The 24,135-nt window shown below is 38.0% G+C and overlaps 2 protein-coding genes across 2 annotated transcripts in view; one reads left to right on the forward strand and one right to left on the reverse strand.

Moving 5' to 3' along the window:
• Window positions 1–2,439: 2,439 nt before the first annotated feature.
• Window positions 2,440–4,225, reverse strand: LOC106109231 (39S ribosomal protein L50, mitochondrial). Its single transcript, XM_013290642.1, has 5 exons — window positions 4,070–4,225; window positions 3,906–3,991; window positions 3,628–3,824; window positions 3,115–3,234; window positions 2,440–2,630 (listed from the first exon to the last, which is right to left on the reverse strand). The coding sequence occupies exons 1-5, from the start codon at window positions 4,112–4,114 to the stop codon at window positions 2,515–2,517; spliced, it is 564 nt and encodes a 187-aa protein (XP_013146096.1). The 5' UTR covers window positions 4,115–4,225; the 3' UTR covers window positions 2,440–2,514.
• A 312-nt stretch (window positions 4,226–4,537) lies between these two features.
• LOC106109085 (mediator of RNA polymerase II transcription subunit 13) overlaps window positions 4,538–24,135 on the forward strand; it is a 41,507-nt gene continuing 21,909 nt past the window's right edge. Inside the window, exons 1-2 of the mRNA XM_013290488.1 lie at window positions 4,538–4,742; window positions 22,395–22,692. Coding sequence (XP_013145942.1) covers window positions 4,674–4,742; window positions 22,395–22,692 — 367 coding nt within the window. The 5' untranslated portion in view covers window positions 4,538–4,673. The remainder of the gene's footprint in view (window positions 4,743–22,394; window positions 22,693–24,135) is intronic.

Below are 24,135 nucleotides of genomic sequence, written 5' to 3' on the forward strand. Positions count from 1 at the left end.
GAGTGATATAGATGGATTGCTTATAACTGTGTGAATTTTCTGAGAGAAATTATTAAATCAGTCTTTCATTTACTTTTATGTATGTATAAATTGTAACTTAAATTCAATCGATGTTCAAGCATATTTACCTCAACATTGAGAGGTCCATCAGCTTTGACAGTGCCTTCAATATGCAGACTGCAGGAGGCCTCCAGCAGGCCGTCAGCGCGGCAAGCGCGGCAGGCGATGCGCAGACGCAGCACACTGGCGCAGAAGGCGAGCGCGCGCGCCGGCCCGCCCGCCGCGCCGTCCGCGCGCACCTCGCCCGCGCTCGCCTCCACCACGAGAGGCGAGCGCGGACATCCGTTCACGACAGTCAGCGTCGCGTCCATTATGTGCACACCCATAAACTATTACACATACAATATTGATACATTTCCTCTCATAAGATAAAAACATCCCATCTACACCGTTGAAGAGACCGGTTTCTTACCACAATTGGGTTTGAGCCCCTGATATTTGGCAAAGTTGAATGTGCAATGTTCACAGGTTAAAACATTAATACGAACATATGTTATGAGTAGCCATATTGGTCTACTTTTCACTGATAAGGTGACCACTTCTACTGTCTGTGTTCAAATGCTAGTTTTTCCTACCAAGTTGTTAAACCTTATCTTATGAACATTAGTTAAAATTTGTTTTAGTTCTATGTTAAAGAATTATGAATATTAAGAATACCTGAGCAAACATAATTAGACTTGGTGGTAACTTTTTGTCACGGAAATCTAATAAATTCTTCTGTGTGATTCGTTGCAATTCTCTATTGATTATATCAGAATCTGTAGCGCCATCTTGTCCTTCTTTGAAGTTGGAGTTTTGCTTTGATAATAAAGGTTTGAGTATTGTCTCCACAACTGCACTTCTTTTCTCTTCCGTATTGTTCGTGATTTGAAGTTTATTTATGACGACAGACACCAGTTTGTTGATTTCTGAATTAAAAAAGCTACTTCGGAATGATACTTCACCAATGTGCTGAAATTAATAATTATTACTGTTAAAGTATTCTTAAAGAAATATTAAATGTGATACTAATTTAAAATGTTTCTCTCAAATGTGGTATTTATTCAATTTTTTTGATAGCTTCCTTTGTTTTAAAAAGGGACCAACAAGTAACAGATTGTCAAATGCTATTTGATCCATTGCCCATGGACATCTGCCATGCCTGTGGAACTGCAGGTATGTTGCTGGCATTTAAGGGAGGTATAGGCTCTTTTCTTTAGGGCTCCGAAGATTTTGGATGATTTGCATGATTGATTATTTGTTGGACTATTTATTAAGAAGCAATAGAAACATGTATTAACTTACAATAAAATATCCATCTTTGGAAAGGCTAACATCTCGTAAAATTAGCTTGGGGACCGCTATTCTGCCTATTCTTAGTTTTATATGATATTTTCTTTTGAAAAGCCATGCCAACAAAGTTGGCAATAACCTAGAATGTAAAAGAATAATTGCAATATGAACCTATTAGATTCTTAATAGAAAAAAGTAAATAAAAGCACATTAATTTAAATTAATTCTCAAGTCTTACAGCAAAAGTAGGAAAACATTTTTTACTTTAATGAAATATTATTTACTATTCGATTTGAATAATAAATTAAATGATCCCCTTATAATTATGAGAACAGCTGTTTACGGTTACTAATACTTAAAAACAATTTGTACGTATATAATAAAAGCTTTAGTAGGAATTTTATTAAACCGTTTTATTAAATTTATTTTGATATCTCATAAATGAAAATACAGAATTGTTTAGCTGTTATAAATAAACAACTTATGACAACAAAATATACTTACCACGAAACACCGATATAAATCGCCAACAGAGTTAGCAAAAATATAAACAGTGCACTCATTTTCATTCATTTATATCATTTCTTTAATTTACAATCCTGATAAGAGACTAATTATCGTTTATAATCATTTTCAAAATAAGTTTTCTGTAACCTCAAAATGCATAGTGTACAAACTTTTTGACAGTTGACATTGACAGTTTCGGACATCATCAGTGACAGTACTACTTTCACAGCCACAGCATATAACGGAATTTTCGTAATCAACATAATCCCAATTTTAATACAAAAAATCGTTTTTTGCAAAAAATTACGGTTTACTCAAAAGATTAACGGGACGTGGATGACCTGCGTCAAAGATTTATCATTGACATGGTTAATCTGCTTCTCACTGCTAGAAGTAGCTATCCTTAAAATTCCCCTGCGCCCGATTTATCGCTTTTAGGTCATATCAAGAAATAAGCAACATATGGTTATGTTTTTTGTAAAGATAATTCTTTACGTTTAATAAGATTATTTTCCATAAATAGGGAATCCAATAACAAATGTAACAGTGGCAAAGGCAGTTCTTGTTGTAAATCATTGGGGTTAAGAAATAAATATCATATTAAAGTGTAATTATTTATTAACTAATTTATTCATATTTATCTATATCATATCTACAGTATTAAAACAAACAGAATCATGGCCAAGATGTCTTGGCAGTATATCCCTCGTATTTCCTTCTTGTTTTCAGACCAGAGACAATTGTTGAGCTTTTCGGGAAAGCAGACTTTCCATTAAATAAGGTATCTTTATCTGTGAACAATAGAATACAATCTTATTTCTAAGCAATATTGTAAATATGAAAATTTAAATAGATAGTTGGATGATTAGTATAAAAAACTCTAGGAAATCTAGAATTTGGCCTAGAGATAGATGATAATATGGAAAAACACAAGTTTTGTAGTAATTACACTTGGACAGAGTGATAGCCAAAAGCTTTCATTTTATATTATACTAGCTTTCACCCATGACTATCTAAATGGTATAAAAAAACAAAAGCAGGTAGCCTATGTGTTCTTACAGGCTATCCTCTACATCTATGCCAAATTTTATCCTGATCCATTAAGCAGTTTAAACTACATACCCTAACAAACATCTATCCATCTATCTAAAATATGTCTGTCTACATTATTAGGTAAACTAACAAGCAGTTCAACCAGTTTATCGCTAATATACAAGTAAATAATCTCTTAGTCAAATTACTATGACACTGTAATACAATAACAATGATGATTACCAGGATGGAAGCGGACATAATCTTCTTGGATATGCAAATTCTTTGGCAGGTCCATCTTTTTTAATGCATCGAACGGAGTTAGTACCTCAACAGGGGTCTGATAAAATTGATGAAGATCATCTGAAAACATTATATGTGTAACCTTATATTTTGTAAAATAATGTTTTACAAAAAAGTTAGTTCTTAATAGTAATTAAAAGAACTTGACACCTCATCATCACCATCATCATGTCCCCTGCCTTATCCTACTCCTGTAGGGCCGGCGTGCCGGGTTTTCATCCTCCAAATAACTCTATCATCCATCATCTAAGTCATCACTCCCTTCTTGATTGACTTGACTCTACACCTCTTTATAACAATTAAATTGTGCATTGATAAGGTGATATAACTAACTACCACTCATTTTTAATTCACTACTTTTAGTATTATATCACCTCTCAGCGCTTATGTATTCCTGTGAAAATACTTCAGGACAATTTCAATCCACTTCTCGTAACATTATATAACACTTACCAACATTTTCAATAGTATGCAATAAAGAGTTAGGTACACCGTGTCCAGTCTCTTCAAAGCATTTTTTTAAAACATTAAATTTAACTTCAAGACTTTCGAATTCTGAATCTGACTTCAGACCATACTGAGAACAAATTTTTTCGACTGTCTCATTTATGTTAGTTGGTGGCTCCCAAGGTTTGTTAGGGCGAAGGAATCTGAAAGTTTACAAAATACATTTAAGTTTTAAGAAACAAATAACATTCAGTTTTCATATATGCAGTACAATAGACACTTACCCTCTGGCTGCCAATGATTCAGCGGCAGCCTGTAACTTTTTGTCTACTTTTGGATAGCGCTTTTGTGCATTTCTTACAATATTAATCTGTAAATAAAATTAAATCACACTGTTAAAATTTCAATCAACTTTTTTAAAGAATCGACGAAAATATATGAACATAACCTGGAAATTTGCGCGTGGTATATTTATTAACGTTTTTCTAAACATTGCGACTTGAGACTATATTATTATAAACTTAAAAAAATTACTATTAGACTAAATTAAATATCTTTTTCGATAAATAAATACCATTAAAATTAATTTCTGCTGTTGACAACAAATAACCTGACGTTTAATGTCAAAAACCAGTATCGATCCGTTTTACGAGCTCTAAGAATAAAGTGATGATTTTTTTTTCAGTACTTCTTGTTTTAAGTGTTTTGTAGTTATAATTAACTTAAATTATAACTTATATATAAACGCCGAGCTCACAAATATGGTTTGCAGTATTTCTAAGAAAAAAAAACAACACAAACAGGAATTTATGCTAAATGGAAACCATGAAACGGAACGTTTAATGTTTCTGGACGAAATTAGTACCGTTTTCTACCGCTGTCAGCAGCACTGTCGGCTTGGGTTGTTGTTTCCTATCCGCCATTTTCCAGTCGCCATTGAAAGGTGAAAACTTCACTAAATGTCGGTGATGATTTTAAGATTTTGAGTGGTTTTTTTAATATTAGACCCGTTTTTAGTGTTGTGAAATGAAAATGAAGTGCCCTGGACTACCATGACGCATCAAAATCACCAAACAAACGGTGCTAGCCTCGAGGATTGCCACACAAACTTCTTCGCCTTGGTAAGTCACTTTTACATTGATGAAAGAACTCGTAGGTACTTTTCTTTCGAAATCATTGTGATTATCATGATAATATAACTGCGTTGTATTGTTTTACTTCATCTTGGATGATTGTATGTAGTGTATATTTATTGAATCCACGTTATTCAAACGGTCTCTTTTTCGACAGTTTGCGTTGATATACAAAAATCGCCTTAGTGTAATATGGATGTGGAATCGATCTATTGCGTTAAATATTGTGTTCGGCACATTCAATCCAAAGGCGGACAGTGACGCTCAGTCGTTAGTCATCCTGGCATCGTACTCCCAACAGAACAGTCACGTCGTGTTGCTAACCCATAAAATGTCATCGCATTCGGCAACCGAGGCCACAAGAAGCCATCGGCCAATAGAGGTCATTTTAAATTCACCTGGCCGTAACGTAGACCGTAATGCGTTCGCAAGACTAGTTTCGCCAGGTCGAGGAAATAACTTTCTTATTACTTACATTCTTACGGCCGCGCTCGGCACTATACTGCGACTGCTACATAATGTGATAGTGAGAATGTTTGGATTGGATGTTGGGAAGCAAGAGCGGTCGGGTCATTCATTATCGTCGTGTTGTAGTGTGGAGTCGCTTTGCGTAACGTTTATAGCTGGCGCGAATTTTATCAGATTGTATTCGGGTGAGGATTAGCAGCGGGTGGTTCGGTGGGGTGGGGAGGGGGGTTGAGAGGACGGGTGGGGGCGCTCGGTCGTCCTCGCGGAGCCGGAGAGCTGTGCGGCGCCATTTCCACCTGACGCGTTGCCATATCTCCGCGGCGCGGCGGCGCGCGCCTCCTGCAGCCGTCTCCCTCACCGCTCCGCTCCGCCTATCTCGTCGCGATACAAATTACTGATTTCTTGACTTGCTTGCTTATTGTCTAATTATTTATGCGTCGTTTGCGGACACTGCGTCTTTGTCGCGTGGAATTCTCCCGCTGGCGGCGATCGCGGCGGCCGTACGTCGTCGGTGACGCATCGTACTCCTAGGCTGACATTGCGCCGGGTTCAATACACTCGCCTCTTTAGTGGATCGCACTGCCACACACTTTTTTATATCGAATGCAACAACCAAAACATTACACGATACATGAAAACATATGCATTTTTAGCTCACATAACTATGTTAATTTTTAACATGAAGTCGATGTAATTAAATACCAACAAAGGTGTTTAACTATTTTACAATATTGTTAAATCACAGCTTATATTATTGCTCTGATATTCGCCTAGTTATTAAGTAAACGAAATAAAATAACTTAGATGGCCTATCGTTATGCTTGTCAAGATCTTCTATAATAAATGGAGTTTATATAATATCTAAACATATAAAGTAAAGGAAATCCACGTACGCGATTAATATTTTATTTAAGCCATTCAACAATTTGCGGTAAACACAACATAGCCCATAAATCTAAATTTTTAAGTTTATTGTTTTTTATTTAGGAACTTGAAATGTATAATAATAAAGATAGATCTGGAAAAGTTCATAAATAAACTACTAAAATATTCAATTTTTAATTACAACTAAATGTAAAATTTCATGTTCTCACGAACTATATTTGGTTTATACATAGCGATGTACTTGAGAATGTACATTCCGTAGTACAGCTGTTGCTAGGGGCGGGCTACAATGTCCCTTGGTGTTGCGTCTCGTTCCGTCCCCCGCAGCGCCTCGCGTGCGACAGAGATAGGACGACACGTGATATTTTTTCGCGCGCTTTATTACGGATGCATAGTGGCTATACACGACCAGAGGCTGGTGATCCGCAAACATGTTGTGTGATTTGTTGTTATGCGTATTTGGATACACAGTTTATTTACGCGGCTACTTAACACATTCATTAATGTTTTTGTATTTATAATTCCTAGCTGATATTACTGATAGAATGGTATGGAATATGAAACTTATCAATTTTTCAATTATTGCGATAAGGACGACTGTCACAGACAGACAAACAAAACATTACGTTACTGTAGTAACATTTAACAATATGATTTGATTATATCGAGGGATACTTTATTGGCAAGAGCTGAAAACATTTTATGTATGGGAATAACATAAATGGCACGATTAGTGTCGCCGAGGTCGGGGTCGGTGCGCGCGCGCTAGTGCCCATTCAAGCGCACATGAATGCTCGTAATCGATCGCAACTTTCCCATGGGCGGCGGACAGACCACGTTCAACCTTGTCTACGTCCTCCCTAACTAGTTATCACCCTTATGATTTTTATTGATTTAGTACCTAATGTAAACTCTCCTTTATAAATTCGGTAGGTTTCGTATTTCATACTATTATACAAATATTAACAGAGGAACAAGACATTATCAATCCTATTTGTTTTGGTCTCGTCAGTTTGTTTACAATGAATACTTCGTGACATTTAAGGCACTAAGCTTGAGGTATTGTTTAAAATTGATCCCAGTCTTAAAAGTGTTGTTTGCCTTAAAATTAGTTACAGGATATCCGATTTACAATAAAACATCTTTAAAAAAAATAATACCTCATTAAATGACGATGGTTTATTTAATATTACACCCTACATTCCCTCGGGCTTTGCTCCACTGTCCTTGTCCATTGACCGTCCAAATTCACAGCTTACTTATTCATGGTGGCTCGAGTACAGCGCGCCGCCCCTCCGCCTTCTGCACACGGAGCACGCCTCCAATTTACCTCTGAATAACTTCACCACTTCTCGGTCTATTAGAAACCACTGCTCGGCAACGTTGACTCCGGCCCCATTTACATAGACAAAAGAATATTCAACGTTGTTATAGTGTAAAAATGTTGTTTCTATTGTAGTAATAATCGTTGGTTTTGTAGCAACCACGTTCATTTTAAAATTTGATAGCCAAAGATACGTACGAAAAAGCGAGTTGAATTAGAGGAACACATTATTACTAGATAGAACACTACATATTTGTATGCAAATAGAAATATCAACTGTTAACAGATGGGTATTGTACGGTAAATGTAATGATTAATGAATGTTTGACGTTCGCATGGAGGAAAAATTTCACTTTCAATCTCCAGAGAGCCGAGAGTCAGCTTAGAGTCGGTCGACGTGGACGGCAAAAAACGCGCACAGTCGATTAAGTGTTAAGGTCACAGTAACCATTATGTTCATATTTTTGCCAGTCGATTACTGGACGGGAATGAATGACGCAAGCCAAAGTTCCTACACAAGGTGACTGCAACGACCCCACTGCAGGCACCTTCTCATTTCCGTAGTATCTAGACAAATTTATGTCCTGTGTTATCGTCTTGATATTTATTATCGTCAGGGTCATTAGCTTGCTGTTGTATGTCTTTTATTTTAATATATCAGCTGATAACACATCAATGTTGTTATTTTTGTAAGTTATAAATGTTTTTTCGCGCCTTTGTTCGCTTTTAGTATATAATAAATATTATATACTAAAAGCGACAAGGGCAAAACTAAATGTTCGACGAATTTTACTTGTTAAATATCAATAAATCTGTTAGCTTATCATAATTAAAATCTAGTGGTATTATTTCTTCAAATAAGTTTGTCCGAATCATTACGATTTACCTACATTAATAACTGTTACTAAATAGATTCTTTTAATTATCTTTTTTGTTTTCCAATTGTATTATGTTAGAATTTAAATTTATTAAAATCAAAGTTCAATAATAATAAATACCTATCAAAGTTTTATAGTATGCGGTTTGTTTTGCCGCGAGGATCGTCGGTAGCGTGTGATAAGCGTTATCGCTCCGCCGTCTTTCGGGCCCGGGAACCGTGGTACATCAAACTGACAACACGGCCCCGAAGCTTGCTTATTTATTGATCCGCTAGCTTTTGCCCGCGAATCCGTCCGCGTTGAATTAAAAACAAAAGTAGCCTATGTGTTCTTCCATACTATGTTTTTAATATAAGCCGAATTTCATCCAGATCCGTTTAGCCGTTTAGGCTACAAACTCTATCATCCATCTAAACTTTAGCATTTACAATATGTAGTATGATTTAATAAAAAAATTGAGAAAAAATGTTTGTAAATGTTCCTTCACTCCACAATTTTTTATTCTAACAAAAGCCCTCCCAAATGCTTTCATTAATACTTGTAAAAATATATGTAGGTCAAAGTATTAGTAATAACAGTCACAGCCAAAAAATGATACAATTTTTTCTACATGACGTTACAATGAGTTGACAATAATTTGTTTTTTTGATTATAATAATTGCGGAGCTCTATGTATACTGGTGGGGAAGGTATTGGTAAAGTAGCGAATCAGTGTGAGCGGTTGACCTACGGCGGTCGCGCGACGGCCGCGAGTATCGCGTCACCTATCACAGCTGATAAGGAAGTTTGCGGCGTTATCGCACCTCGCTCTGTTCTCCGCTGATGAAGCCGCTAAACATCCGATACTGACGAATCATGCCTACACTTGTATAGGAAAATTTATACTTTGCTTTCCGTTCAAGTCGTTTACGACACGATAGCAAAAATAAACAGTTGGTTACTAACAAGATATTTTAACATTTATGTCATACTAGCTTTCGCCCGCGACTCCGTTCGCGTGGAATTAAAAAAACAAAACTAAGTAGCCTATGTGTTCTTCCAGGCTATCCTCTACGTCTGCGTCAGATTTCATCGAGATATGTTCAGCCGTTTAGGCTACAAACTCTAACAAACATCCATGCATCCTTCTAAACTTTCGCATTTACAATATTGGTATGGTTTTCTATCAAGTAGTTAAGCAAAGTTAATTGAAAGGCATCTGTTAGTGAATGTTTCTCATTGAGAGGCGTTACTAATTAAATTAATCACTTAAGGTGACGTTTATGTGGCATTTATCTTTTCATTAAATTAGGACTCCTCTTATCCAATTTAGAATCTAAATTATTATAATTAGACAACTACTACTATCTCTGAGTTATCGATAAACATTGATAATTAAAAAATATGTATATTTATGTTTAGTTGATAAAATATTATTTTATTATTTAATATTTGAATGTATGATATTCTGGTATTCTATTCAATAATTCCGACATTTAACAATTTTTATTAGAAAACTCATATGTCAGGTGAGAAAACTTTATATTTACTTTTCTTATTAGATGAGAATTATGTGTTAATTGTAATAATGGATTACGAAAGTATGTAAGAATGTGGATATTATCTGTCTTTTGATAATAATTAATCGTGTTCCATTGATAAGGGAGGGCCGCACTCGAGACGAGTGCACTAAACACGACCTTGGTCTGCCCAGTCCTATCTCAGATATGACGGGACTTTGGAAAACCATGATCCGCGTATATTCTACTTCTAGCTGTCCTACAAAATTGACCGACGTAGTCCAACAATCTTAGTTATTGGTGTTTAGAATCAAGTTCATAGTTGCAGGATTTTAGACTTCTTTATAGAACATGACCTATTTCTCTATTAAGGCGATAAAGCTTAGAGTTATCGTTGGGTTATAAAGATATTATGATTAGCAAGTTAAGAATCCCAATTTGTAAGTGACTGTATGAATGTAAATTACATTATCGTTATCCAGCGAGAGCTGCGACCTCGGCGCATTGCATTGCAGTGTGTGTCGTCCTTTTTCTTGTTTTGTTATGTTATGAGCTCCACAATCCGGGTCAAGGTTGTGTTTTGATGTCTTGAGGAAAACGACGCGAGCGCTTTCTCGACGGGCCCGACTTATGTCATCCGTGATTCGATTCGTTCTATATTTGTCACTAACTTCATTCATCCCACTTGGTGTTTCCTTGCTATTTCAATTGAGTTATGGTTGTGTTATTCAACGTTTATTAATATCAAATGAACTCACTCTAGATTCCGATGGTTACCATTTATTTTGGTGAATCGATACTAGAGTTTTATTCGTGTGTGGACATTTTATTGTTTTGTATCGGGTCGCAATTAAGGTCTTCCGCTAGATTATCGCGGTGGCGGCGGACGGCCGCGGCCGCGGTCACGTTATGTGGGTCAAGATAACAGGAGTGAACTCGGCTCGCACCTCCCCCGCACACACCCCGCACCGGCCGGCAGCCGACAACTTTCTTTTATACGTATTTCGACACTTGATAAAACTTCATAGTATATGATTGTATGCTTAAAAAACTATGTATTTTGGGGTATGCGAGCTATTATGCAATTTATTGTTATAGATTTTGAGTACGTAATAGATATTGTCTTGTCATAAGAAAGCAAATCGTTTATTTAAAGGAAAACGATATTCTTGTTAAGCATCGTTTTCTCTGTTTAAAATAAAATGTTCATCAGTAATGTCGAGAGATGGCAGGCAGGCATTGAGGCCAGAGCGCTGCGGGCGCGAGTAGGGCCGCACTTTGTTTTGTAAACACAAGGGCGGCGCGTGGGACTGCGCCTCTTGGCAGCGCCTCACCTCTCACTCCACAGCGACACATTTCAGGATTAATCTTCCGCGTGCGCGATACCGAGCCGTCAAAAGAACTGCAAACGGCAATGACATGATGTATTTTGGTCTGATCTATTTTTAAATATTCCTTTGTATGCATAGATGGTCAACATTACTGGGGGAGTGTTACGCCTGTTGTACGTTATTTTGAAGTCATGAAATAATTTTTTGGAATATTGAAAAAGTTAAACGTTTTTTTAAGAAACTCAGTTAGTGTCAATTTACCTTGGCCCTTTATTTTGGCCGTCAGTCCACGGTTAACTAGTATTTTCAACGATTAAACGTCACTAACTCTGTGTGTTGTTTGTGTGCCCTAAAACATATCATTACTTGTTGACCTTTAAAATCTTAAACTTGGATAAAACCCCAAAACTATCAGAGTTTTTGTAACAAGTAAAATAATAACAAGTTTAATAATCAAAATATGATTTCTGTAATAAAAGTTCTCAGGCCATTACAAATAAAATGTTTGTTATTTCTTAAACTAGATGTCAAACGTATGCCTTTTGACTATCTGGCGAATGCATAGTTTCCAACATAATCCAGGTCTAGTGGACACATCCTCGAAGTCTTTTATAAAGTTGTCAATTTAAATAATTGCATAAAAAGTGTTGTGTATTCCATGTTATGATACAAACGGTTAAGCCTATCAAGTGTTGTATAACGTCATAGCAACGCATCAATCTACACGTTCGGCCTCAATAAGGCAATTGGCGAACGTTTCAATTTCAAGTCACAATACAAGAGTGCGGTGCGGACACCGCTTCGGCTCGGCGCGATTCTCGCACTCGAATTAACTAGATCGTCAACACGTTGCGCAACGAGCGAGGAGCGCCGGGGTCGATGCGGCTCCGCTGCGGGCGGAAACTCGGCCGCGTGCAGCCTCTGACGGAGCGCGGGCGGACGCGGAGGGCGGCAGAGTCAATTTGAAACGCTTTCACTCGTACCTCCACCACAGCACCCTCCCTACCACAGGCCGCGACACACTCGATGCAAACTAGTTTTGATCTGTTTCGAAGATTGCACCCGATGAATTTGTCAGTTTTATGTTTATTGTCATGGACCACTTTACTACACGACAGTCTATTAAAACTATGTTTTATATGTCAGCCTAAGGATCGCAACTACAGCCTTATTTAAAGTAGAGCGTCTGAATAAGTAGGGCATGACAAAGATTGAATTACCGAGCGAGAAAGTCTTTGCAAGTGAAAGATACTTTAATAGAAGTACATAGTGAAATTTGTCGTGAACTTGGAGTTCAACTCGTTAACCTTACGCTAGATTTTTTTTTTCGATTCTTTCAATTTAACATTATAGATTACCTTGTAAATTGCTAATGTTGTATCTGTTATTTTGAAATATTCATAAAATTTTGGAATTTGTCAACGCGAATGGAACGAGTTTACAACTTTTGTGGATGTTTTATGTAATAATAATGTGCTTTTATATTTACTGGCTTCAATTAAAAAACTGTCGTCGTTACTTGCGTGGTACTTGAGTCGGCACAGTTGACAACTGGTGCGTACAATTGTATTTTCGTGTTATGGTGGCTGGCGGCCTCTGGCGGCGGAGAGAGGCTTCACTGCTGCTCAATGATGCATATTTATCGCAATATTGTTTAACCTAGTTATTTGGTTGAAACAGATATTACGCTTTGAATTCTGAATTTACCTAATTCTTAATTCAACATACAGTCATTATTCCGTAGCATGTGTGACTAAAAGTGTCATTAAAACGTAAACGCGTTGTGTAATCTCACCGAAGAGATCTAGTAAAAACTGGGGCACATCGTCAAAAAGTCTAGATGTGCGGTCGTCGGCGCGAGTTCGTTGACCGCGCGGGCGGGGCGGGCGGCCCGTTAGCGCAGCCCTGCATCGGGATGACAACCAGCGTGCCTGTGCCCTGTCGACACACGCGATATGTGCTATACCATCATTATTGTCTCATATGGTAGCACTCTATTTGTGACTTTGTTGATTTTCGAATCATATAAACATGGAAATTTCTTTTATTGACAAAGTTACATAAATTACTTTTTCGCCAGTTTAAAATTTCATAATCAATATTTTGGTTCCGGTATAGGTAATCTTTCTTTTTAAAATGATGCTTTTAACTAGCTTTTCCATATGTAATTGCCACACATTTTGCTGCGTCAATCCCTGCCTTCCCACTTTGGTAAAATTTTAATTTTTAAGACGACATTGCTAAAGTTCTACTAACTTTATCTGATCGCCAAGTTTAAGTCAACACGAATACATCCAGCGATATTTTCTTAATTTTATCGTCGATTAGCTTTAAGATTATAGATGATAAAATTAAGAAAATATTTTGATTTGATTATACGATACCTTTTAGAGGCGAGGGATTTGCATTAAACGAAACGATATTAAACTCATTAATAAGATGTCGTACTGTTGCGGACGCCCTTCGCGCACCAATTACGGACGCGAGCCTTCGGTATTTTGTAAGCTATCTGGACTTTAGTTACATTTGCACTGAAATGCAGCTTAAATTAACTAATTTACTGTACAACCAGACATTTAAATAGTTAAGTTTATAATTTTCTAAACCATATGATATTAACTTCACATTTTATCATGACGGACTATTGTTGAATCGTCATATTTGTATTAGTAGAAAAATTCATACAAGGACTTCATCATCAATCGCTGGGCGGAGCTGTACCTTTTACATCTTCACGCGGTTCAACGCCCCAGCTGCCCAGCGATTGTTAATTCCGAACGATTACGACATCACGAAAGCGTGCAAACAATAGAGCGGCCACAATGTGAGACAATTCGACGCCGATTACAATTATTGGCTACTGTATTTATGTCATCGACAACGACGACCAACGCCCCTAGAACATCAAATGGTTCACTTTACTAGAATTCAAGTATAAATTATGACAAAACTGTATTTAAATAATACATTTTACGACAAACATTTGTATTCTTTGACAATGTTATCTATTCACGTTGACAGGTATTTATATCTACATAGGTTTATTCGTTAGAAAAGTAGTAGAGAAATTTGTCAACTTCATTTTGTACATTTGAATAATTATTTAATTCAGAAATCAACATATTGTAACCGCAATTGCTGTTTGAAGGAAATCAGTAGTGGATCCAAAGGAAAATCGCCATCATCACTGTTAACCTACATTTGCCCTAAATTTTCATAGTTTCATTTGAACACAAGAAAATAATTTGAATGTATCTCAGCGTTGTGGCTATTCGAGTGCCGGAGCAGTGCTTCGCGTAATGAATAAAACATTAAGCAATTCGTTAAATAACCTGTTTTCGTAACTACAAAAAAAAAACAAAACGAAAAACAACTTTAGTGTTCCTTCGCCCAAGATTTTATGTACAATATTTGTCACAACGGCACTGGTGAAACATTTTGGACAGTTACGAATCAGTATCACGGATCTGTAGGCGTCAGGCGTCAATTAATGGTCGCCACGTTGGACTGGCGTCGCACACTTCGTGAATGAATAAAGTATCCACTAGTGTTATTACCACACACTTTAAAAAATTTACTATACCTTGTAGATTAAATGTAAAACAATGTTTGTATATTTGCGAATAATCTTCATGTCTTTCATACTTACCGACGTCTCTGACAGACTTATACTGTCCAAATTGACGAAAAACTTAAGAGCGGTATCAAGAGCACATTAAACCGATAGAAATGTACTAGATGTATTTAGAATCGAGAGAGATGTCAAGACCGCGCCTCGTAAAGTCCGTGGTCTTTGACATCTTTGGGTTACGAGCGTGTTTATGTTGTTGTAACCATAATGTAAAAGTTTTGATGGCTAGTTCTCAGTTTATTGATTTCAGAAGAATGCATGTGAACCTACAATTGGCAGTGACCTAGTTTCCAGTCACCTGTCAATGTTATAGTGAGGGTGACATCGTGGCGTCTATATTTACCATTGTCATGCTCCATTTTAAAGGTCACTTGTAACGCAGACACAGGTTGTACTCTTGACCCCAGTTTGTTCAGAAGGCTTATAGGTTTTATTTTAATTCTCCAGGTGTTAAAAGTCATTTGTTAATTTAATTCCTTTTAACAATCTGTTGGTAACTCCATTAAAGTCCCAAATAGGTCTTTTCGGGATTATTTTATTCCTATTGTTAACAGTTGGTTGAATATTATATAGTGTGCCATAATCGATGATGTTCGCAACGCGGGTAGCGGTGACCTCCGCGCGCGTGCCGGCGCCGCGTCCGCCGCATAACAATTGCCACTGCCGTTGTCCCCGGTCTCATTGCGTCCCCCTTTTGTTCCTTCTCTGTAGACATACTTTGATATCTCGTCAGCTGGATACCAGGATTGCTCAGTTTGTTGCTAGTCGGAACCGGTTTGATGAGATCGATCGATTTCTGTGTCAAACGCAAAAACCTGTTTAAAGTAATACATGGATAACACGATCACGAGATATTGAACGTTCATATAAATGTTAGAGAAGTATGAGCAAATATGTGATGGTGATGAAAACATAAGTCGTCAGATTTTTTTATAACCCTTTTAAGACTAAATTAACAAACTTGTATTTTATATAGTGATTTTATGTCGTCAGTGGTGACATTTAATTGTAACTTAAATTATAACTAGTTGATTAAATTAATATTTAGTAGATAAAGCCCCTATTAAGTAGCATAGGTTATCATTGAATCCTTTGATGTCATAGTTGGGATTATCTCAATTCTTGGGGTCAGAGGTAATTGTTTGAACGATTGCATCGCAGATATTTGTCGGTGGGGTTGTGCGGGCATACGGGCGTCCCTCTCGTACATGAGGCATGCCGGAGGGACAGAGCGAGGGATACGGAGGGCGATAAGTGTGCGGGTGTCGGATGCCGCCCACGAGACGCGAGTAGCATGCTCGGTGCTAGTCGGAAGATGGTGTCGCGGCCTCCCCGTGACGCCATGACACGCCGATACAAGTATACAGCGTTACGTAACTGAAATATCAAGTAGGTCGACATTATCAAGTTCAACTAGTTAATACCGAGATCAAAAAGGGTTTAGCAATCTTTGAAAAATTAAAATGGAAATTATTTCAACTTGAAAACGAATAATTGCCTCATAACAGGATCATAGATCAATCCTAAGAACATCTTAATTGTATGTGTATGTAATATGGCCAAAACAAAATGTGTGTTAATTTTGAACAACATTAGGGTAATAAGAGCGCACGGCGGGTCTGGTTGAGCGGCGGCGCTATCGCGGCCCACATCTCCCAGACGCGCGGCCGCCACGCGCAGGCCAGCCAATACCCGCGACAAGGCTGCTCATTGTTCACCCCCCGCCTCCTGCCTTCTGACACTACGCGCGGACGTTCTGTCTCCGAGATATAGGCTGACAGACCTGAAATGTTGTAACTAAAAACTATGTAAGGATGTGCTAAACAAAGTAGAGAAAAATTTCGTTTTTATCAAACTAAAGTGAAATAAACTTTCTAGAGTGTCAAGAGTCCCGGTTTTTATGGATGATTGAGAAAAGTTACAAATGATATTATTTGAAAGATCCGATTGTTAGGAAATGAAATAATTGCAGCAGAGTCCGATATCCGATAACGATATCGCAATGTTGTAGTGAAATAGACACATTGGATTGTATTAAATGCGCCTTATCTCGATCACTGATTTATGCATTCGCTCGCCGCTCCGACCCGACGCCTGTTAACAGTACCACTGCTTGTAATATATAAACCTACCTCTATGACCCGTCCGAATTGTTCACGCTATAATGGACACTATTACGCATGTGTAGAGGTGACGGTTGTGTACACGTGACGATGCGCGCCTCCTCAAAGTGGGTAATATGAAACGCGCAATCCATAATAATGCTGAGGTTCGCGGAAGTGGAGGCGCGGAGAGCGATGTCACGCACCGAGCTTGTGAGCGCTCGCTCGCTTTACGATGTCACATCGAGCTCTTGTTACCGTGACGTGACGTGATGAAAGGAAAAATAATTCTAGCGTTATTTTTTATTCTCATAACTCCATTTCCGTCTTATACCATTTTTTGGAGAAAGATATAACATTAACCTTAGGGAAAATTTGAGTACTTCAGAAAGCAAAATTGAACAGAAATGTTTTTGTTGTGTTTGATATTCTGTGGGATAGGTACAATCGCAAAAATCCGCAGTTTCACTTTCAAAAAACGTTACATTTTTCTAGACACGACGACGAACGACACTTTTTCATATCTCTTCTAAAATTTCATAGTCTCTATAAAAATATTTCTATCCAAATTAATGTTTTTTGAAGAAAACATTCCTCTACTTATTATCAGACAACTACGGGCAAGTGGCCGACGGAAGCGCCTAGTTACGTATAGCAGTGCTTGGCGCCGCGCGAGTTCACTGACGTTAAGTAAACAAATTACCAAGCTTACGTAATTAATGTTTTGGCATATGTTTTAAGTTCGGTTAAAAACTTGGAGTCGATTTCATTAGAAAAAAAGTGACATAATCTTAATTAAATTGCCCTATGATAAATGAATAAAATTGTTTTAAAGTCAATAATGTATCATAGTATATAATTAAATAATGTTATTTACATTTTACTTACCTTATTTAATTTTCATTTTCACAGTTTTAATTCTTAAATTGAGATTGGTTATGTACTGTAAAATGATTACGGAAATCGTTTTTGTACAACAGATATTCTCCGAACTGATCATGGTCGAATCGTCTCAGTGTTTAACGTTAAGAAACGTTATTATTTTCAATCAACTTTGTACAATAAACTTAAACAAGAAACAAGTTATTTGTTGGGTAAACAACTTTAACGCACTTGAAAATGTTCCACTTGTTGCGGCGCTGCGCCTTAAATGCTTCTTTCCCTGTGCAAATCTAGTCTACGAGTCGATTGTTTACAAACAACGTTGAAGTCGTCCTCGGAAAGGTGCGCTTGGCACTTTATAATGTATTTAGATGCACCTGGCAATCTGTCTTAGGTAACCAATGGTTGCTAATTTAAACGATTCTATATTTTTAATAATTATTGCGTTTATTCCCATCTAAGTATATAACAAAACTTTTATTTTAACTTACGTACATAATTTATACTCGTAAACAATTCCTAAAATTATTCACTATAGCAGTAATTTTGTTTAACCGATATAAATAGAAGTATTAGATTGTTATGATAGAGGTAGCGTCCTAAACGCAGTGCGTGCGCGTTGTGACGTCAAGGCGCAGGCATGCAGCAGGCGCGCGGCGGGGCACGCGGGGCGGGGGGAGCGCCGCACGCGCAGCCCGCACTGTTTACAGCGCGAGCGAACGCCCGTGCGACGTTGCCGCGCCTCCTCTCACTTTCGCGAGCCGCGCCGCTGCTAGCTGCGCACTGCGACCGTCTAGCGGTGCTCCGCTTTTTTTTGGGACCACTTTTCCCCTTCCCGGGTGTCAGCGACTCGGTAATACTATTGTTTGTGATTGCTTTAATTAAAATAGTCAGGGATACGTCGAGCATTAAATAATGGTTAGTGAACTTGTTTGCGTTTTACGTGTGTCAGAAAGAGCAAAAAAATATGTAAAATTGCGCAAGTGTAAATTCGACAATATTATAGTCTTGTTAGTATGTTATCCTAAGCAATGTTCCCATACCGCGCAGTAAGACAAGGTGGGGCAGCTGCGATGCGGTGAGGCCCGCCGCCCGACTGCATCCGGCCGCCCCGCAACTTGGGAACCGACCGCGTGCGATACGCGACCGATAAACTTTCTTCCCCTAATAAACTTTGTGACCTCTATCATATGCTGTTGACATTAAACTTTTAATGCCACTTTTAGTACAAATACAATAATTAAACAGTGGCTCTGTTTTTACATCCGTCGCCTAATTGATTATATTTATCTAATTAGCATGTTTTGAGTAAACTTAAGTTTCAATTTATTGTCATTAGCAATAAAGAAAATAAGTGTAATTATTAATAGTACTTGCGACATAGAAAGATGTAATTATTAGAATTTTATATTTAAAAATAAGTTCAGGGTTTGAATAAAAATCTTACACAATCAATTGCCTTTTTTTATTATTCATACATTCTTTTGGATATAAGCGTAAAATGTAACATTCATATTGCTTAACAGATTTATTTTACGACTTTCTGCCGCACTCAATTGTTAAGTCATCCATAGTGTAGACTTATTACTATAACTTGGGCTCCTTTGATGACAAATTTTTATATCTGCGAGTGACGAGTGCGGCTTGGCAATAAGACTTGTGTATATTCGGACGGGTAACGTGACACAATAGAAAGTGAAGCAGCGGGGCGTGCGCGGCCGCATCGCCGATAGAAAGCCGCCGCAGACCCGAACGATCCTCGCATTCTTTCACACGCAGACCAACCGGCTGATACATGCCGCCGACAGTCGCTCAACCATCGTGAATTAAAAAAAAATATTACAAAAATTAAATTATAACATACTGGCTGTTGCTTGCGACTTCGCCTTCGTGCAATTCAAATATATAGCCTATGTTACTCAAAGATGAATTACCTTTCTAACGGTGAAGGAATTTTTAAAATTTCTGAGTTATTTCCATACATACAAAAAACAAATCTTTTCTCTTTATAATATTAGTATAGATGTAGATTAGTCAACGGTAGGTTAAAGTCCGTTTTAAAAGTAAAAAAAAGTAATCGTAAAGCGTTCCTATCAATAAGAACAAATACCAAAATTAGTGCAATGTAACCGTCAACTCAGTTGTTTCGCGTATGCAAAATACACCTATATTTAATCAACAAACTTACGTCAAGTGTTCATCCATTTATCATCAAACAGCGGTCACCAAAACGTGCACTTAATTAGTGTTGAGAGATTGAACGCTGCAGAAGTGACCTGCGACTACTATTATTATCGCCCATTTTAATAACCGCACGCTATTGACACGTCGCGATATCGCATCGTGTTAAATTGATGTACGTTTTGAAGCAATTACGTGATCGGATGTGATTAATGCAGCTTAAATCAGCTGATAATCATTACTGTTATAAACAAAAGATACTTTAAGAACACAGACAGATTTAACTTCAAGTTTTATCTATGAAATATTAACAAGAAGTGTGTGAACGAACAAAAACATAGAAAAATTGTATCAGTAATTTAAACCTACAGTTTTACGTTGTTTTTGTATATTTTAAGTTAAATTTAAATAATGTTAGGATTATATAATGAGAATGTCGAGGCGGAAACAATCTGTGAGTGCGAACGGCTGATATGTTATGTTGCGTAATGTCGGCGTGCTGTGCGGCCGCGGCACACTTGTGACACTCCTCGCCAAACTGGAGCTGTTAACAACTCGCAATATGGTAATTGTCAGTATACTCCTCACAGATTGTTTCTCTTTCATTTGTGATTACGTGCCATAGAGAAATCTATATTTTAGTGTGTAAATAATAATTAAAATTGTAACATTATTTTTGAACTGATATTAGCGTTTTTAGTGTCCATTTAGAGGTCTGTATATTATGTTTATGATGACCTGATAAATATGAAAACGAAAGGAAGCGGTAAACCATAAAATCGACATCTTAAATATTACGAGTTGACGATTCGCAGCGAGCGGTAAACGCGGGCCATTATGACCAATAACCCCCGTTTCAATGTTAACACGTAAACCCGTTCGGAATGGCCGTCCCCCCGTGGCGGCGTGTCGCGGCGGCCCCACGCGCGTCCGCCAGGTGCGGAGCACCCTCTGCCTCCGCAGATGTCGGCCTCCGCCACGGGACCGTTGACCCGCCTCGCGTGATGGCAGCGTCGCGCCTCGTTTGACCTCACATTGTCTGTCGCGCTCCAGCTCTTGCAGAGGACACGACATTATCGTTCGTTTTTAAATCAGTATCATGTTAAAATTGTTACTTTAATCAGTTTCGGGGCAAGGAATTGCATTAATATTTAATGGAATTAAAACAAAATTGACACTTGAAACATCAATTCTATTACATAATATCGAGGTAATACTTATTGTCAATGATTATTCGTTGTCTGTTGTCGTAGGTTAGGGTCCTTGAGGATATTAAACTGCTTTTGAAGCTTGAGTATTTGAAAATACGTCAATGTCATTATCGACATTCACGATGCGAACATTATTAAGCTCCTACGCGTTCGTACAATTTCTTATAGGCTCATCTCACGGATGAGTGCACAAGTGGACATGAACTTGTAAAGATTCCCGGCCGGTGTGCTCAGTGCGCTGTGTGCCCAGACATTGTGTACAGAGGCAGAGGGGCGGTGGGTTTTTGACCCGCCGATCCTATCTGCATAATGAAGGTCGTTGCGACACCTGCCTCTATCACCCCGGGACCTATGTTGCCTTGGCAATGATTACAAGTAGTTTAACCGCAAATTAACAATGGTAAAGTTGCATGTCTAAGATTCGTCAGGATTTTTTTATAGAACCCCGACATTTATATCTATTTTTAGTTCATCTTTCGAATGTTGTAAGTCATCGGTGGAGTCTATCTTCGAAACATTGGTAATTTCTAAAGTACACACATCATATTCGGGAAATTTGTCGACCGTCTTTTCCGGCTAGCACCTTGCGCGGTTGGAGGCGCGCCAAATCCAGTTTTAGAGCGATCTCGAGGTCTCTGTGCGAATCCGCGACCGATGCGTTCGATAAGATTGCTTATCTTTCAGTATCGCACAGCGTACACGACGATCGTCAGTCCCCTGCTACGGCACCGTCGCGCCGCTGTCGTGATAATACGCAAAGATTACAAGTAAATTTGATTATCATTCATGATGAGTTTTCATTTGAAAAATTGAGCCTTTGTTGTTAGAGGAAATTTTATATTTTCTCTGAAATGTTTGCATGTATTTCCGCGCCTGTCTTAGTTGGTCTATACTTGATGTAACACTTTGAGTCGTATGCTAACGAGCAGGACCTGAACCGTCTGTAGAACACGTTCGGCCAATTATTGTCGTCTGCTCTCCGTCGCATTTGTAACATAAGCTCAGCTTACACATCCTTGTCATAGCTACTTCACTAGTCTGTCACTTGTTGGCCATCATGACTGGAATATGTACAGTCTTGTAATCACGAGCCTAATTTATAAACCATCTATGAATTCGAAATGTGACGTGTATCATCTAACTCGTCTTTGTTTTACATAAATCTGATCTGTTGATGAAACTATAGAGTAAGTTTAAGCGCTGTGTTGTCTCATTATGAGTAGATTTTAATATTGTTTTTATTTGCAGACGGAGCTGTATGGCATAAAATGGCGTAAGCTGGTATGGCAGCGGGAGTGCGGCGGGGGCAAGGGCGAGGAGGGCGCGGCTCCGCTCGGCGATCCCGTGATCAGCAGCTACGCGCGTTGCCTAGCCGGCGACATCCTATGCGTGTGGCGGCGCGTGCCCTCGCAGCAGTCATCCGACCCTTACGATATGCCCGCCCCGCCGCCACTCTCGCTGCGCGCCGCCAAGGAGCTCTGGATCTTTTGGTACGGCGAGGAGCCTGACCTTAGTGGACTCGTCGCCCCAGAGCTCATATCCGGCCGTGAGTACACAACATTTATATATAGTCAATTAGAATATAAGTTTAAAATTAGACAAGTATACAATGTTTAATGTTGAAGAAAAGTTGATTTACTTTGATGTTTAAATGTACTTTAAGAATATTACCCGTTGATCTTTGTTTAAGAACGCGTCAAAGTATTCAATCATAAAATTTATAAAGGTTCTAAAAACATGCAACGACCTTGACCAACATATTTTTAGATCAATCTCAAATTGATCCGGATTTCGTTTTGACCTTAAAAATAATGAAGCCAATAACTAAAGTTGATGAATTTACGATTATCATCGGCTTAAATCTTAAAAAGCGCGGTATAAAATTCAGAGTAGATATATTTTTAACGACTAAATGCGAGTATTAGTCATATTTGAATGTATTTCGACAGTCAATTAACGGAAGCTTTTTACCTTTATCTGATGGAAGTGTTTAAAAGCTTAATGTTTACGCGGCGCTCGCTTGCAACAGTTGTAAGAATGTAATCCATACTCTGACGTGATAACAGATTAATATCACAAGATGGCTCGTTAACCGCTCCTCGGGATGTATCATCGCTAACAATTAGGAGTAAGATTGAGATCGCGCCGACTCATACTACAATAACTAAAGATACGATAGGAAATATAGATGCTGGTATTTTGTTAAGTGAAACAGACTATCTGCCACATCTGTAATATAACAACTAAAGCTTTATTTAGTGTAGAATAGTGTAAGGGTTGCCTTTTGATTGCAGCTCAATTGCTCGAGCAAACTATATGGTATTTTCAAGAATCCTTTGAAGTCAAATGATACCTACAGTAGATATGTTCCTAGTTTTAATGAAATGAATGGTATTACGCGATAGTTGAACAATTTAAAGTATTTTATTGGCCAGTGTTACAGAAACAATGCCCCCTCGTGTTTACGTCCGCGAACAATGGCGCTCACATCTGACGTGCATATTATTACATTTGACCAATGTAAGATGAAACAAGTAACGGATTACTTGACCATCGTCACGGCGAACACGATAATAAATTATTACTAAATTATATTGCGATTCTTTTACTCTGTTTTAGTATTTCAATTAAGAAATTTTCTGTTTAACTTGAGGCTGTATTTGTGTTTTGCACACGGCAAATTCTCACCAATTGACTTGTTCAAATGCATGTGGGCGAGCGGTCGATGATCTTGTTTTCTTTTTTCTCTTATTGAGACGCAAGCGCAAGCTATTGAGCTATGATAAATGTACTAGTGACAAAATCAGATATGGACGTTATCAAATTCACTATCACTATTGAACTTATAGAAAGTAAAAAGATAAAATAAAGCTGTCTCTCACCACTTTTTCGTTGTAAAACGTGTAGGATACTTATTGTTTAAAGTTATGTTAAAAATATATTACTTTATTAATTGTAAATTGTTTTGCTTTCGTCGATGTGTTGTATT

The sequence above is a fragment of the Papilio polytes genome, unplaced genomic scaffold (assembly GCF_000836215.1).
Source record: "Papilio polytes unplaced genomic scaffold, Ppol_1.0 DF821289.1, whole genome shotgun sequence".
NCBI lineage: Eukaryota > Metazoa > Arthropoda > Insecta > Lepidoptera > Papilionidae > Papilio > Papilio polytes.